Here is an 18,110-nt window from a genome sequence, read left to right as displayed (position 1 = left end):
TGAAGTTCTGCACCACCCCACAATCAGACTTGTTTAGGTTTCATTCAAAGATCTTTGTGTGTTTCTGTTTGCCTTTCCAATTCTGAGAAATGGTAAACTCAAATTACTAAACTAACACTATAAAAGGAGAGGGAAAGAACAGGAAAATTAAGAAAGATCATCGGTAAAGTATCATAATGTAACTTAACAGCCTATTTTATATCTGTTAATTTTTACAACCCATTTGAAAGCTATGGATAAAGGTTTATTTTTATTTATCATTCACATTGATAAATAGTATCCAGCGGACCTTAGCTGACCTCAGAAGCTAAGCAAGATTAACCCTGATTAATAATTAGAGGGGAATTGCGTGGGATTTCCAGAATTGTAGGTTGGACAGCATTTGTTTTTTAAAGTAAAGTGAAGCTCTGAAAAAGACAATGGAAAATTATATACAGTATCTCTGCTCCGAATCCTCACACAGCTGACTTGAAAGTATCCTTGTTTCTTTATAGGGTGCCTTCTAAACAAACTTTTTTTAAAAAAGGGGGGAGGATTTAAAATCAGAAGATATTTAAAATTACTATTTGCATAAATGCACATATGTATGCGTGCCTGAGGAATTCTGGTAGTTGAAGTCCACCCGTCTTCAACTAGCCAAATTTGAGAAACACTGATCTAAATAATCCAGTAGTTACATGATTTCACGCTAAGCAATGTTCATTGGGCACTAGTGTTATCAAGGCTGCATACCACCTGAAGAATCTAATATCAGTTACTGTAGTCTCTGTAAGAGATCCTGTATGTTCTCCTTGCATTTATTTATTTATTTATTTATTTATTTTTATTTGTTTTTATAAACCGCCCTTCTCCCGAGGGACTCGGGGCGGTGTACAGAGTAAGATAGGCAACATAATGAAACAGTATTGAAAAACAATAATCAAAACAAAACAAACTGGGACCCCAATTAGAGCTATCAGAGCTATCAGAGCTATCAGGCCAGGCCGGACTGCTGGAATAGGTAAGTCTTTAAGTCGCGCCGGAAGGTGCGGAGGTCGGGGGCCATCCGGATTTCAGTTGGTAAGCAGTTCCAGAGGGCTGGCGCACCCACTGAGAATGCCCTTCCCCTGGGGGCCACCAGCCGACATTCCTTGAGTGGTGGCACCCTGAGGAGGCCCTCTCTGTGGGAGCGCACAGGGCGGTGGGGTGTTGACATTGGCAGAAGGTGCTCCTGTAGGTAGTCCAGACCCATGCCATGTAGGGCTTTGTATGTCATTGTTAGCACCTTGAACTTCACTCGGAAGGCAACCGGAAGCCAGTGCAGCGCACGGAGGAGAGGTGTGATATGGGAGTATCGGGAGGCTCCCAAAAGTGTCCGTGCCGCTGCACTTTGCACCAGTTGAAGCTTCCGAGTGGATCTCAAGGGCAGCCCCATGTAGAGAGCGTTACAGTAGTCTAGGCGAGAGGTCACAAGGGCATGGGTGACTGTACGTAAGGCATCCAGGTCCAGATAAGGCCGTAGTTGGCGCACCAGTCGAACCCGGGAGAAGGCCCCCTTGGTCACAGCTCCTATGTGATCTTCCAGGGAGAGCTGTGAGTCTAGGAGGACACCCAGGTTGCGGGCCCTATCAACAGGGGGTAGTAACTCATCCCCGATGTTAAGGGATGGGATGCTCTGAGTATCCTGGCTTGCCGGTACGTATAGCCATTCAGTCTTGTCCGGGTTCAGTTGAAGCCTGTTCCTCCCCATCCATTCCCGGACCGCTTTCAGGCAGCGGGACATCACGTCGATGGCATCACTGATGTTGTTTGGAGTTGAGATGAAAAGCTGGGTGTCATCAGCATACTGATGGTACCCTACTCCAAAGCTGCGAATGATCTCACCCAGCGGTTTCATGTTGCATGCTCAGAAGACCCTTCCTTTTCTTTCACAGGGTAGTTAAATGGTAAGAACCATGCTACATTTAAAACTTGAGGCTTTAGGATTGCAGATAGTCCTCACATACCAGCTGCAACTGGGACCAGCAATTCTGTTCCTTGGTAATGCAGTTTTTAAGTGAAGCAAATCACCACAGGTCATTAAGTGCAACATCGCATAACTGGGTCTTCCTTCAAGCTTCCCCATTGACTCTGCTTGTCAGAAGTCAGCTGTGAATGTCACAAATGGCAATCACATGACTACAGAATGCTGAGACTGTCCTAAATTCACACCAATTGCAAAGTGCCCAAATCACAATGACGGTGATCATAGTGATGCTGTTTTCGAGGATTAGTGATAAATCTCCTTTTTCAATGCTGTCATCACTTCAAACAGTTGCTGAATGAGTGAGTGGGCAGTGGGCAGTATATAAGAACAGCTCAATTTAAAAGCCACTAACATTGCTGAGCCTTAACCCAGCTCTCTCAGCAAAGGATCACAACATTTTAGGAAGAATGGTCAAAAATTCATCAGCCTTCAGAACCGAAGAAAGTCACTCTATATTTTAAAGTAGGGAGCTAATACTAATCAAGAGCTCCCCCTAGAGCATATCTAAAGAAAATGCAGGATTCATTTTCATTCATTCCTGACACATTTGTTCAGAATATGTGTGTGCTGCATTTAGATTAGCAAAGCTAAAAATATCCCAAGCAGCAAATGAAGGCAAACCCATTTGTCTACCTAAAAAGAGAAAAGACTCAGGAAAGTCTTGGCATTCAGAGCAGAGATATGAGAGCCAAAGAGTTTGATGCAATCAGAACACTCCCTCCCTGCAGTCACAAAAGATATCCCAATCTATATATAACACAGCGCCCTGGAAATACTTGATACAAAAGGAGAGGTATAATAAAATACTTTATTGCAGAATCACTTTTGTTTGAAATGGGTGACAGCTGTTGTTTAAAAAGAAATAACAACAACAACAACAATAATGATAATAACATTGGAAGGGATCTTGGAGGTCATCTAGTCCAACACCCTGCTCAGGCAGGATACCCTATACCATTTCACAAAAATGGCTGTCCAGTCTCTTCTTAAAATAAACATAAACCTGAGTTGATGTCTTAAAGGTTATCTGATATAATTCTCTCTCTCTTTTTTTTATAGCTCTCTATGGAATTTTATTTGAGAAGCACAAAGAGGCAGCCTTTGCAAATTACCGCCTGTGGGAGTCATTGGGCTTTGTCATAGCCTTTGGCTACAGCACCTTCTTAAGTGTCTCCATCAAATTGTACATTTTGTTACCTGTACTGATTGTGGCAATGGTCTTTTATGGAGTAGTCGAATACCTGGAATCCAAAATGTCTTCTGGAACACTCAACGCTGCTAGGCAGGAACTAACCACATCACAGCAAAATGCTCAGTCAACCAACCTCTAAATAAGGAACTCTATGCAGAAAAGGGTTCTAAATCAAAGTTTATATAAGAATATTTACTGGACAATAGAGAAGGGCCTAAATGGTGACAATGAGAAGGGGTCAAAGCACTTCTTTTTTGATTCTTCTTTTCTGATAAGACTGTGCCATATTATGAACTTTCCTTGTATAGTCTGAGCCCAACCTACTTCACAGGATTGTTGTTATGGGGAACAAATTGGAGGAGAGAGTCCTGTGTAGGCCACATGAATTCCTGGAGCAAAGATGGATAATGGACAAATACAGCATTGATTTTCATTTTACCTTTTTTTTAAAAAAAAATAGTTTTTTAAAAAATCAATAAACAATACATAATCGATAAACAAAACTTTTTATTTGCACTAAACAGTTTGTATTGGCACAGCAGATGTAAATCGACAATTGCAACTGGATCTTGTTGAAATCAGTAAGAGTAAACATTTTCTTTAGAGTTAAGAATTCTAGGCAATGAGCCATATCCTAGCTCCCCATTTATGCAACTGTCAAATTTTGTATGCATTCAGCTGTGATCATACAGACGGGATACTGTGTATTTCCTTCAAATATGAGAACTCATACATTCAGAAACAAGCTGAGTTCCCTGAGAGACACATAATTTTTTTCTGATCTCGGTGACTCCATGTGAGATCAGATATTCTGCTAGATGAAAACTCTGCACCACACCAAGGACTGTCCATTCTTTTTGCACTGGAAGGAGCCTTCTGGAGGCCAAACTGGGGGCTACTGCATTCCATTGCCCCCCCTGCCCCTTTCATTATATTTTCTGAATTATGTTCTGTGAACCATCACAAGATTTTTCTAAAGAGGAGTGAGATTTGATGCAGGAAGATAAGGCCACTGATGAAATGACAGGAATCTAAGGGAAGCCCAACTCCAGAGTTCAGATCAGAAATATTATTGTATTTAATGCAGTGTTGTGTATTTTTTTTATTTTTTTATTTTAATTCCATTTATATCCCGCCCTTCTCCGAAGACTCAGGGCGGCTTACAAGCTTAGCAGTAGCCTTCATTCTATGTATATGCCTGCTTATTAGCTCTTCTGCTCTACCAAGTGAGCAAAGTGGGCATAGGATAAATATTAAATAACTAGGTAAGAATGCAGATTCTTATTTTTTCCTTTTGCACCGACGTCTGTTTATTACCCCTCAGAACTCTTTGCTCTTTTTAAGATTTAATGTTATTCATGAAATTTAGTATTAATTCATTAATTAAACAAAAATGGTGCCAAAAAGTAACAACGCACATATGTGTAAAAAAAATCAACCTATCCATGTCAGAACTTGCTCTATCATTTAACATTAAAATAAACAGATACAATAGTCCTCAACTTACAACCACAATTGGGGACCAGAATTTCCATTGTTAAGTAAGTTTTGCACAATTTTACAACCTTTCTTGCTATGCTTAATAAGTGAATCACTGCAGTTATTAAGTGAATCAGGCAGTCGTTAAGCAATTCTGGCTTCCTCCATTGGGTTTGCTTGCTGAAGGATGGCTGGGAATCATGTGACCCTGGGATGCTGAAACTGTGGTAAATACATCCCTTGTTGCCTAAGCCCAAATTTTGATCATGTGACTGTAGGGATACTGCAATGGTGGTAATTGCAAGGAGTGGCTGAAAGTCATTTTGTTCATGCCATTGTAACTTTGAATGGTCATTAAATGAACTGCTGTAAGTCAAGGACTACCTATATGAATGCTATTTGATCTGGGAGATGTGCTTTAGCAACTTCTGCAATATTTCTTTTTCCTTTTTTTTCTTTGATTCCCCAAAGTCACTCTTAAAAAATGCAGAATATAACTACTGTATATCAGGAATAACAACTGATACGGTCTAAATCATACAGTAATATTATGAAATTGCAAATCACAATAAATTCTTTTTAAAAGTGAAAAAGAAAAAAAAAACAGGTTTACTATTAATATACCAAAGAGACGAAAGAATAAAACAACATTTTTTAATTAACTTCTGCAGTGATCCTTCTAGGCATTAAATGGCTGCAAATATCTCTGCTCCAAGCAACTCTTTGTTTCCAAGCTAAAGAAAACTTAACTGATGAACTTTGCATGGGTCCAGCAAGAACAAGAGCTGATAAAGTCATTGGTAATCTAAGATCTCTCTGATTCTGCTTAAGACTGGGAAGTAAATGCACTAAAGAAAAGAAAGGGTAGCTGAAGGTTTTTGTGACGATGGCAATATTTGCTTGTGTTCATAAGATCTGTTTCACATTGCTAGGCAACTGTTTGAATCATTGTGGCTTATTTGTTCCATGAAAGATCCAGGTAAGAAGCAGCTATTAATGCTTATTTTGATAGCTTTTGAATTTTCACCTGAACCTTAAGAAAGTCAAAAGTAGAGATGCAAATTTAAATGATGCCTTCTCCCTGAATCAAGGCTGGACCAGATGGGTTGTGCTGAAGACCATGAGGATAATTGCTATGCCCCAAGAGCACCAGTAATATCATCCAAACTCACCCAAGGGGAAAGGTATGTGAACCTTCCACTCCCAAAGAAGTATAGATCTTAGCTCCCTTCAGGAAGAAAAATGAAGTTGAGAACAACAGCCATGAAATGGGTAAGACCAAAAAAAAAACCAATTGGAAATTAGATTACTGGAGACAAGCTTGGGAGCGGGAGGATCTACCTGCTTCCCAGAGGATGGACTTATGTTTGAAAGATTGCTGGATGACAGATCTGCTGGAAGGTGTCTTTTACTTAAAAGCCTTCCTGTCCAAGATCAAGAAGCTTCTGAAGAAACAGCAGTGGCCATGAAGTTAGCAGTGCATAGGGAGTTCCTGGACAACAAACTATGCTGAATGTATAGCACGGAAGGCTAAATAAATACAGCAAAGGAATTAAAACTGTAGCCTACCTTAAAGTTTACAGCTAATAAACAACTATTTCAAATGCTAGACACCACAACATCAAAGATTCTGCATTATAGTATAACATCGTGGTGGTGAACCTATGGCATGCATCATAGCCGTCCCTGTTGGCGCGCGCACCATGGCCACAGACAGAGGAACGCAGGGCTCCTCCCCTCCCCCTCTCCATGCATGCGTAGTCTGGGAACGGCTGCGAGAGCTGGGCGGGGTGAGGGAGCCTATAAAAGGAGCAGTTTTGGCGGGAGAGTGAGTGAGCGGCCTTTGGAAGCGACCAGTGGTGGGTTTACAATCATTTTAACAACTGGTTCTCTGCCTCACCTTCCCTCCATCTTGGTTGGCCTGGGCTGCTCAGGGGGTCGGCTAGGGTGGGGGCAGGAAGGTGGGGGTCATCAGGTCCTGGCTGGGGGAAAGCAAGGGGGTCTGGCTAGGGGTGGGTGGGAGGGCCAGGACACCTCTGTGGAGGAAAGTTGCCCTTCCTGTCAGCCGATACTCTCATCCACACTGCAGTCATGTAGGATTGCATAGAAGGGGCACCCGGCAGGGGGCTGGAGAGACAGCTGGCAGGGGGGAATCAGAGCCGCCATCTCCCTTCCACAGTGCAGCCCCATTGGTGTGGGCAGAGATGGCCCTGGGATGACCAGAAAGGAGCCCTCACCTGGTGCGGGCCCTGTCTACATGGTGGCTCTGATAGGGGTGGCGGCCGCTGCTCCTCCTGCTGCTCTGAGCCCCTCGATCTGCCAACCACAAAGGGAAGCAGGAGGCGGTAGAGGCAGTGATCCCTGCATCACCAAGTCCAGCAGGCAGCAGATCTGGAAGCAAAGCTGTGGCGCCCATCCTCGTGCTGGTGGAGGCAGCAGCAGGGGAAGGTGAGCTGTGGTGCACACCCACCACTCCCCGCTGCTACCCCACATTGTGCCGCATACACGGCCCAGAGGTGCACACAGGATGATGTGGGGCAGCAGCGGCAAAGGGCGCATGCCAGATCCTGCCTTCCTCTGCCGTCACCTCCCCCACCAGCATGAGGATGGTCAGCCCAGTGTCAATGCTGCAAACATTGACATATTTTTGCACTGACAATATAAGAGACAGCCTATTACTTTAATTGCTTCGCTTTGGGGGGAAACATTAGCCGGATGTTTTGAGAAGATAAGAAAAGCCCGCCTACAGAATGGGAAGTGAAACTTCATATGTAAAACTAATTGGATAATGTGATTTATGATGTGTAGATAAGGGCGGGGATTGTGTGTGTTACAATGGGCTTGGGGGGGAGAAGATTTCAGATTCTGGCATCCCTCCATGAGTGCTGACGTTTCATTTCATTATTAAGACTTTTTAGATAAACAATCCCTGCATTTTGTTTGAACTGTCTCATTTATCGGAACCAGGACACACAGCTTTGCTTCCGGATTTGCTGCCTGACATCATTGGCCCCTGCACACAGAGGCCAGTGAGTGCATGGGGGCCGACGGTGTCTGTCAGCAGCCACAGCCTGCTGGCTGTCCTGCATAATGGCGAACTGGCCATGGAGCCCCATTGGCATGGGCGGAGATGACTCCAGAGCCACCGGGTAGACAGGGCCTACACCAGGTGAGGGCTTCTTTCCAGACATCTCGGGGCCATCTCTGCCCATGCCAATGGGGCTGCCATGATGCAGGACAGCCAGCAGGCTGTGGCTGCTGATGGACACTGTCGGCCCCCATGAACTCGCTGGGCTCTGTATGTGGGGGCCAATGGTGTCAGGCAGCAGCTGATCCAGCCCCTGCCTCATTTTGCCTTGCCCCGCAGCAATTGGCACACCTGCCCTGCCTCACCTCACCTCACCCTGCAGGATGAGCCTCCGGCCCACCGTCCCAACTGCCAGAGACCCCCCCCCCCGGATCTTCCCCAACCCTGCCTGGCCCCCACAGGCATCCCTCCCCACAAGCATCATCAAGGTGGCCAAACTCACCATGGCCAAAGCTACCCAGTCGGCCATGATCCTGTGGCCACACCTACCCGGCTCCCGGTGATAAATAAATGGGTTTTGGGTTGCAGTTTGGGCACTCAGTCTCTAAAAGGTTTGCCATCATTAGTATAGCAATAGTAATAGCACTTAGACTTATAGACCACTTCACACAGTGCTTTACAGCCCTTTCTAAGCGGTTTACAGTCAGCATATTGCCCCAACAATCTGGGTCCTCATTTTACCAACCTCGGAAGGATGGAAGGCTGAGTCAACCATAAGCCGGTCAGGATTGAGGGAATTGAACTCCTGGCAATGTGAGCAGAAAGAGCCTGCAATACTGCGTTCTAACCACTGCGCCTCTTACTTAAGTAGAGATGCTTAATTAAATGCAAAGAGAACCACAAAGAAAACAAATGCGCAACAAATATTTTTATTTCATCTTCTGCAATATTTGTTCATCTCTCTGTGGGAATCAAGTATGACATAGTGTTTGTTGCCCACTCTAAACATGTGTTTGTCAGAAAGAGATAATGGAGATTTGGCAATCATCCAGTGGGTGATATTGGAATATCCCTGAATATTCTGTTGAGAAGAACAAAAGAACAAGGAAACAGAATGTTGAAATGGGCAACCTGAACCACATCATTAGTTCCTATGGCGATTGGGAACTTGTAAACAATACATTTAAAAGGTGGATTTTCTTCAAAAGGTGGGCAATTAGAATGGAAGAAAGCAAGCTTCAAATTGGCACGAGATGGTCAAGATGACACTCTGGCAAAATGAAGACTCCAGCCTTGAAAAAGATCAAATCTGCACAGATGCGGAGAAAATATGGTTTGCAATATTTTCTTACAGATATTTGTCTCCTAACTAAAATGCTGATATTTAGCTGTCCAATAATTTCTCAGAAAATGGTGATGATAGATAGAAAATTGACAAGAAAGATCTGGTTATCACTAAGATGTCCAATCCTTGTGGCTGTAAATGTAGAACTATTTCTGAAAACTATGTTTTTGTTGTTGATGGTGATGACCGAGTCTTTCCAATTCATCAGAGAAATATAACTTAATCTGCTGTTTTCTCTGCAGTGACATTGATTTCACTACAGAAACTATCAAGTGATCATTTAAGGGTGAAAGTTTCACAGGATGAAGAAAAATGTTCGAATAAGGATCAGTAAAGTCAGCAGCTCTGTAATGAAATGGTCATTTTTATCTCCTGCTGTCAGTAAATGAGGTTATGGCATGACTTAAGTAAAATACAGTGCTTCCCCCCCCCAAGGAATTTACAATCTAAATTTAGATGGAGAAGATCAGGAAAGGGCAAAGCAAAACAAGACTTAATACAAATCAAAGCATTAATGATCAGCATAGGGGACTTTGTAACCACAGTGTCAGAACTACCAATGTGATGTGGGAAGTCCAGAACAGAAATATAAGAAACATGAGTGTCAAACTCTGCTTACTGGCCCCAGTCAGATCATTAAAAAATTATAATAATCACCATCTGCTCAGCAAATGGAAACATACCAAGTTGATTTAGTAACATCAAATGGAATGAAGTGAATTCCAAAGAATGGAGTAACTGCTAACTAATTTCTACTCTCTCCTGAATTGCTATGTTATTTATCAACTTTCACTAATTTTATAATTATTTTTTGTACTATTATTGTTTGTAGAGAAAATCTATCCATGTGCTCCTTAAGAGGTGAAAACTATTTGATGGCACATAATCAATTATTGCTATTAATAAAGTTGGTTTTTTTATGATTTGATGTTTGCCACCTTCAGAGCAGAGCAGAATGCAAATAAGTAAACCAATCAATCAGTCTTAAATATTCTCCTTTATTCATTATTCATACTGTTTTTGTAAGGTTGTGGGTCATTCCATCTTTGGAAAAAATGTTGAGCTAAATCCAGAATGAGCAGCTCCTCCACCCTAAATGATGGAGCTTGGGTCATGATATCACAGTATGTTTCGTCATTTTGGGTCCCTTTGTGATTAGAAAGAGATACCTAGAAATGGTGGGGAACAACCAAATCCAGATGTGTTGAAGTCGTGATCATAAACCTACTAGATAAAAAGCTCTTTCAGCCCCATTAGGTGCCAGGTCATTCCCATTTTTTTACTGTCAGATACTGACAGATAATCATTTACTTTTACATATTTTTACAGTACTGAAAATCCTGCCGAACCAACAAGCCCAAGGAAAGGTACTTTTAATTTATTTCGTTTTAACATTTCATTTGTGTCCTTCACAAGCTCATCTGCTGAAAACTTCTCACGCTAATGCATAATTACGATTAAGGAACAATGCATATCCTGTCAGTTAGCTATACTTGAAATAATATTATTTCATCATTTCTTCTTGTGCTGGTAGAACTCAGGTGAAGCCTCCTAGACCAAGGTAGATAGATAGATAGATAGATAGATAGATAGATAGATAGATAGATAGATAGATAGATAGATAGATAGATAGATAGATAGAGAGACAGACAGACAGACAGACAGACAGACAGACAGACAAACACAGAGAGAGAGATACCCTTTCTCCAGAACAGAGCTCACCAGAGCACTAGTCTATCCAGGGTATCTAAAATGGTTCACACAATTCCTCTGCAGCTCTTCCTCACTGCATCTACAATAATGTCCCCCCCATTTCTTTCACACATCTAAGCATGGAGAAGTGGAATATGTGACTCTCAGATGTTGTTGATCTCAAGTCCCTTTCAGAATGAGCAGCAAAGAAAATGGGGGCTTGTATTCCAATAATCACCTGTCCCCATCAAATAAATGATGGCCCAAGCCACTCCTTTTGATCTTACTTGCAGAATGCAAAACACACACACACACATACACACACATAGACACACACAAAGTTCTGCCTTTAGACCGAACATCTGTTTTGTGTCTTATGTAGCTGGGCAGGTAGTCCTCAGTTAACAACAGTAACTGAGATCAGCAAATCTAATGTTAAGCAGCATGGTCATAAAATGGGACGACCCTGCAGCTCGTTATGGTTGTTAGGTGAATCACATGTGTGGCTAGGCAAAATGTCGTGTGGTTGCCATTTGCAGATTCTTGCTGTCTTCCCCATTGATTTTGCTGTTGGAAGCTGGCAGTGAAAGTCACAAATGGTGATCCTATGATTGCAGGATGCTGTGAATTTTGTAATGGCTGTGGTGCTGCTGCAACCTTGAGGACTGGCCAGAAGTCTCCTTATTCAGCATTGTTGTAAACTTCAAAATGACTGCTGAACGAATGATTGTCAAACAAGGTCTGCCTATATAGTACCAAGAAAACTTGCCTAGATACTATGCATATAAATGGATTTATTTCAGTTGAGTGGAGTCATCATGCTCTAACATAGCTCTGGCAGATATGACTGAAAGATACCAGCCTGCTGACAAGTTATCCTAAACTTCCAATTCTCAGCTTACATAAGAATTCTTAAAAATACGAACACAGCTGAACAAAAATGTGATGTAACTAAATATGCAACGATCAAGCACTTTAAACCATGAGGATTTCAAGAGCAAATGTAAAATCTGGAAGATGTTTGTTTTGCTGTTGGATAACCTACAATGATGGGACGTGGTGGCTCAGTGGGTTAGAACGCTGAGTTTGTCGATCAGAAGGTCAGCAGTCTGGCGGATCGAATCCTGAGTGCCGCATAACAGAGTGAGCGCCTGTTACTCGTCCCAGCTTCTGCCAACCTAGCAGTTTGAAAGCACGTAAAAATGCAAGTAGAAAAATAGGGACCACTGCGGTGGGAAGGTAACAGTGTTCCGTGCACCTTTGGCATCTAGTCATGCCGGCCACATGACCACGGAGACGTCCTCGGACAAGCGCTAGCTCTTCGGCTTTGAAACGGAGATGAGCACCGGCCCCTAGAGTTGGAAACGACTAGCATGCATGTGCGGGGGAACCTTTACCTTTACCAAGCTAATAAAAAAACAATAACAATTAAACAGCTAACCTGGCTCCTGGCTTTGCCTGTATAAGCCACTGATGAGTTTCCAGGCTCTCCTGAAACAAAACATGCAAACAAACAAACAAAAATCAAAACAGAATGGTGGAGAAAAGAGTGCTTGAGGTGCCAGCCTAAAATGGCCAAAAGATGCTGGCCAGTATCCCATCTCTGACTGTGTCACCACATCATTGCCGATGAAGCAGAAACAGTGAAGGGCTAGGGAAGAGACAAAGCAACATTATAAAATCATGGCATTAAAAAATGGTTAGCAGAACATGTTCATGTCACAGTTAGAAATTTATGGCTTAGAGTTAAAGGGATGTGATAATGAGTCCAAAGCCACTTCGCAGCAGCTCACAGGAACACAAGGGAAGATCCAACTCCTTGTGTGAATGCACACATCCCGAAGCAGTCTGAACATGGACACTTTGCTGTGGAATCTGTGGACAGCAGCTGTCAGTCACAATCACACAGGGAAGAGCAAGCTTCAGGCAGGTTCTTTGTCTGAGCTAAGTTGGGCTGTACAATTTGACCAAAAGAAAAAAGGGATACAGCAAAAGGAACATGTGGGCACTCCTCTAACCCCTGACCCTCGAGCTTCCTAAGGCAGTCCATATGACAAGTGGTTTTCACACAGTACAGCTGTTGCTGTGGAAACACTTTCCCACGGCCTTTCCATTTGGCAATGGTAAGGACTAGCCTAGTATGTGTCAAACCAAGTGTAGGCTAGTGGCTCTGTGATTTCCCCCCCCCCTGCCCTTATCAATGTGAATGCAGTATGTGACTTCACAAGAGAGGGGGACCCTTGAATTCCACAGCCAGATAACTCCCGTCAACAGCATATACAGCCAAGCAGAAACAACCAATACATCTTCTATGCCAGTCTTGGAGATGTCTGTGAACAAACACGTCTGTCAGCCGAGGCCCCCTGAAACTCTTCACCAACGTGCATATAAGGAATGCCATTAAAAAGCAATAGCAGAAAGAGCAGATAGCATTCCAACTTCTGGGGATCTGTGGGGGGTGACACAGAAGCCAAGAGTTTAATTTTCCATCTGTGAATGGCTTACTCTTTTCACAGTACAGCTTAGGGCCCTTGAACCATAATTACCCTCAATGCACCGGCCCCTAGAGTCAGAAACGACTAGCACACATGTGCGGGGGAAACTTTACCTTTACCTTTACCTTAACCTACAACAGGCTGCTGCACGTGCTTTGACAACCAGGAATACTACTGGGATAGTTTAATAATATAATATTTGTTTCACTGTATAAGCAAACTACACACGTCAGATAATATCACTGGATGTAACTGTTGTTAACTCAAATTACAGTTTAAATCAAGGATAGATTATAGGAATAGATAGAAATAAATCTTCCCTATCTTAGTCCCTTTTGGTTGTATTGGGCGCCCATAACTAGCAGACTTGAACTTGAACTCAGCAGAAAACTGGTATTAGACAGATTAGCCAAGATGAAGCCAATTTACCCAGCTTGCTGCTTTCTGTCAACAGAAGAAACCACATCCTCTGTAGTTTAAATTCTGAGTTTCTTCTATCTGCCTTTCACTTGACTTTGCATTTGTTACCGAGATGGACTTGATTTGCTTAGTTATTGACATGTTCAACATTCATGCCCAGACAAACTTTCGTTCTCAATGTAGCTGACTCCCAAATTCCAACAAGTATGGCTGGGAATTATGGACACTGGAGCCAAACATATCTGTAGAACACAAGGCTGAGAAAATATGGCAAAAAAAAAGAAAAAAAGAAAAGAAAATATGGCAAAAAGTACTGCTTTTAATGAACTACTCCTTGCAGACAGTTGGTCATTTGCATTCTTTTAGAGAGTCGTTGAGGCCACCTGGAGGTTTATTTGTGTCATCAGGGTCACCTGAGTAGTGCAAATTGGTATGGAGCCTTCTTGTAACTGCTGAAAGGACTGTATTGTAAACAGGAGATAGATAATGTCTTCTTCCTCCCCCTCTGTTGAGAGACAGGTGTCCAATTTTGACTCTCTCTCTCTCTCTCTCTCAATTTTGACTCTCTCTTAAGGCCACACCTGGAATACTGCATCCAGTTTTGGTCACCACGATGTAAAAAAAGATGTTGAGACTCTAGAAAGAGTACAGAGAAGAGCAACAAAGATGATTGGGGGACTAGAGGCTAAAACATATGGGGAACGGCTGCTGGAATTGGGTATGTCTAGTTTAACGAAGAGAAGGGTGAGGGGTGACATGATAGCAGTGTTCCAATATCTCAGGGGCTGCCACAAAGAAGAGGGAGTCAAGCTATTCTCTAAAGCACCCGAAGGCAGGACAAGAAGCAATGGATGGAAACTAGTCAAGGAGAGAAGCAACCTAGAACTAAGGAGAAACCGAACAACCTGCCTCCAGAAGCTGTGAATGCTTCAACACTGGAAGTTTTTAAGAGACTGGACAGCCATTTGTCCGAAATGGTATAGGGTTTCCTGCCTGAGCAGGGGGTTGGACTAGATGACCTCCAAGGTCCCTTCCAACTTATATTATTATTATTATTATTATTATTAGTATTATTAGCATTATTTTTATTATTAGTATTATAGAACATCATCTATCTCCAGTCTACAACACAATCCTTTCAGCAGTTTCAAGAAGTCTCCACACCCATTTGTACTACCTAGGTGACTCTGACAACACAGATAAACCTCCAGCCTCAACGACTTGCTAAAAAGAATACAAATGACCAGCTGTCTGCAAGGAGTATAAATCCTTCCATTCCCCACCATCCAGTCAGAGCTGAAGAAGCTTCTTGGATGAAAAGTGAAATGTCTTCAAAGAAAAACAAGAAAATCTAGTCGCCTTGTGAAAAAGCACCTTTGGGATAAGTATGACCTGGATGTTTGAGAGTCTCCATAGACAGAGTCAATGGATAAGCTGGCAGTAAAATCAAAATTGCAGACGTGATGCCTCATTTAACAATCAAGTTGCTTAGCAATGGAACTGTCAATCCCAATCATGGTCATTAAGAGAGGACTACCTGTATATCAGTGTGATGTAAGGAATTGCAAACTTGATGAATATGAGTACAGCTTATGATTCAGGCTCTTAAATCAGAAGTCATTGCTGTTATTATTCATGGCTGCTGGTCATGATAGGTATATAATACTTAACAAGATTAGGAGCTGCAGGCCTCTTAATACTAGCCCCAAGGGAATATTAACAAAATGGCCCTACTGAATACATGTCCTGTTTGTAGGCATTTGGCTGACTACATTGAGTCAGAATGTTAAACAAGATATTCTTTTGATTTTAATTAATAGAGCTCTTACATTGTAGCAACAGTAAGAAATTTGGACTTCTTTTTGGCACAGACAGCTAGGAAAGGAATCCAAAGGACCTGGTTTATAAATATGTCTCATATTTCAATTATCCAATTAAAGCCAGTTAGGATGAAAAAAAATCAGACTTTAAGAACAAAACGTGAACGTAGATTGCTCATGATTTGTTCTGGTTTCAGAGCCCTTATTCCCAAACAAGATTGTCAAATTGTTTCCTATATTCCCACTTAATGTTGAAGACATAGGTTATTTTTATACTATCTGGATTGAAAAACTTATCCTGAGATTAGTTTATAGAACAGGTAGGGGTTTTTTTAGCCTAAAACAGAGGCTCCAAACTTGGCAATTTCAAAATTCCTCATGGCTAGCTGAGGAATTCTGGGAGTTGAAGTCCACAAGTCTTAAAGTTGACCCTTGGCCTAGAAAATATGAGATAGCAATAGCATTTATTTCATGATATCATAATTCAAATCAACTGAATGAATTGTTTCTACCCTACTATGTGCCCCTATTAATTTTGTAGGAAGTAAGAGTTCCACAACAGCAAAAAAAGTTGAGCTTGGAGGCATCACCAGGCCACTCGTGTTCCGGCTCCATGACAGTGTACCTTCATTAGTTCGTGAAATTTTATTGGAACGTGGTTGGATTGAATATAATGAGCATGAACAAGATAATGAAGACTGGAACTTGTACTGGAGGAATTGCCCTTTCCGGCTGACAGAACACCAGAGCATCAAACCATGGCAGAGGCTCAATCACCATCCAGAAACCATCAGAATCACTCGGAAAGATTATTTGGCAAGACATCTGAAACGCATGAAGGGAATTTATGGAACCACCCTTTATGAGTTCAGTCCCGTGGCCTTCATCATGCCCAATGACTATATAAAATTTATAACTGAGTACTCCAAGGAGAGGCAAATACCAGGAAAAAAGCTGAGTTACTGGATCTGCAAACCAGTTGATAGGTCTCGCGGGAGAGGCATTCTCATTTTTCAAGACATTAAGGATTTTGTTTATGACTGCATGGTAATTGTGCAAAAATATATCAGTAACCCTTTGCTTATTTCCGGATACAAATGGGACCTCCGTATTTATGTTTGTGTCACAAGCTTTTATCCCCTTACAATTTATATATATGAAGAAGGACTGGTGAGGTTTGCAACAGAGAAGTTTGACCTGAGATCCCTTGACAACATTTACGCTCACCTGACAAACACAAGCATCAATAAGTTTGGGCCATCATACAGAAAGGACAAAGAAGTCATTGGCTCTGGTTGCAAATGGACTTTTAGCAAATTTCGGGCCTACTTACGGAGCTGCAATGTTGATGACCTGCTCCTCTGGAAAAGAATCAACCATATAGTCATTCTAACTTTGTTGGCCATCACCACTTCAGTACCATTTACGTCCAACTGCTTTGAACTCTTTGGGTTTGACATATTGGTTGATGAGAAAATGAAACCCTGGCTTCTCGAAGTAAACCACAGCCCAGGTCTGCGTTTAGACTGTGCCAGTGATGTCACTGTCAAAAGGAAGCTGCTCCATGACATTGTCGACTTGCTAAACTACAAGGAAGCTGATACTTTAAGAAAAAGCAGAGGGACCAATCGGAGGCTTTCGTGCTTCAGCCAGTCACAATATTTGCTGACCACTCAGTCACAGGTCCCACTGGATTTCCTGGCTCTTGGGAAAGGAACCAAATCAGCAACAACATCCCCTTCTCCATCCTGTTTGCAGATCAATAAAAGAACACCTACGTATGGCAGAACGGCTAGTGCATACCCTCGGAAAACTTTGACTTCACAATTGCGTGAAAAGATGCACCTGCCCCAAACACCTATCCAATCAAAGCCATTATCCAAAAGCAGACAGATGTTAAGAACTAGTCATTCGCTATGTGAGTCTGTGCAGTCCACACATTGGTTTAACTCACTAGAGTTCTACACCCGCAAGCCAACTATTCCTCCTTATTTTCTCTCAGATAAAGACCGCCGGCCATTCCCCCGTGTAGGTGATTTTACCCTTATATTTCCTTTCAACGATGCAGCACTTGAAGCATCTAAGAATGGGATGAATGTCAAAAGTGTAATACAGGAAATCCATAAGTTAATAAGTAAAGAATTACAACCAGAACATCAAAAGTTAAATAAAGACTTAGCTAACCAGTAGACAAATGGTTTGAGCAATTCTATACCCTTTTTTATGAAACAGCTTGAAAGCTGATGACAAAAATGTAATGTGTGCCATTCTTATACTAGACTTCCTCAACCTGGTGCCCACCAAATGTGCCAGACTAAGGGCTATATTTCTCAAACAATAAAATCAGTAGAATCCAACACATCTAGCAGGTGGGAAATTTTGAAAATCTCTCCTGTACACTTCCAAATTTTCTTTCTTTCTCTTCCTTTGAAATAATTCTCAATATAAGTGCAAATGTGGGAAAATTTGCAATGATTTCCTTCAAAATATTATATTTATACAATATTATATTTATACAAACGACAGAGATAAAATATTAAGCAGGTCATTCAGTTTATGGCATTTGAATCAGTAAACACTACAAACAAGTAATGTACCGGTTGTACTAATATATCATTGTTTAATTTTAAAAAG

General features: G+C 42.0%; 2 protein-coding genes across 2 annotated transcripts in view; both read left to right on the top strand.

Moving 5' to 3' along the window:
* UNC93A (unc-93 homolog A) overlaps positions 1 to 3,404 on the top strand; it is a 43,912-nt gene extending 40,508 nt beyond the window's left edge. Inside the window, exon 9 of the mRNA XM_081325787.1 lies at positions 3,065 to 3,404. Within this exon, the coding sequence (XP_081181913.1) occupies positions 3,065 to 3,336 (272 nt within the window). The 3' untranslated portion in view covers positions 3,337 to 3,404. The remainder of the gene's footprint in view (positions 1 to 3,064) is intronic.
* A 3,487-nt stretch (positions 3,405 to 6,891) lies between these two features.
* Positions 6,892 to 17,666, top strand: TTLL2 (tubulin tyrosine ligase like 2; the record flags this gene model as incomplete). Its single annotated transcript, XM_081312580.1, has 3 exons — positions 6,892 to 7,124; positions 10,379 to 10,416; positions 16,018 to 17,666. The coding sequence occupies 3 exons, from the start codon at positions 6,892 to 6,894 to the stop codon at positions 17,664 to 17,666; spliced, it is 1,920 nt and encodes a 639-aa protein (XP_081168706.1).
* Between the last annotated feature and the right edge of the window lie 444 nt (positions 17,667 to 18,110).

The sequence above is a fragment of the Vipera berus genome (genome assembly GCF_964194415.1).
Source record: "Vipera berus genome assembly, chromosome: 1".
Taxonomy (NCBI): Eukaryota; Metazoa; Chordata; class Lepidosauria; order Squamata; family Viperidae; genus Vipera; species Vipera berus.
The sequence above is the reverse complement of the archived record's forward strand: the minus strand, read 5'-3'. Positions and strand labels throughout refer to the sequence as shown.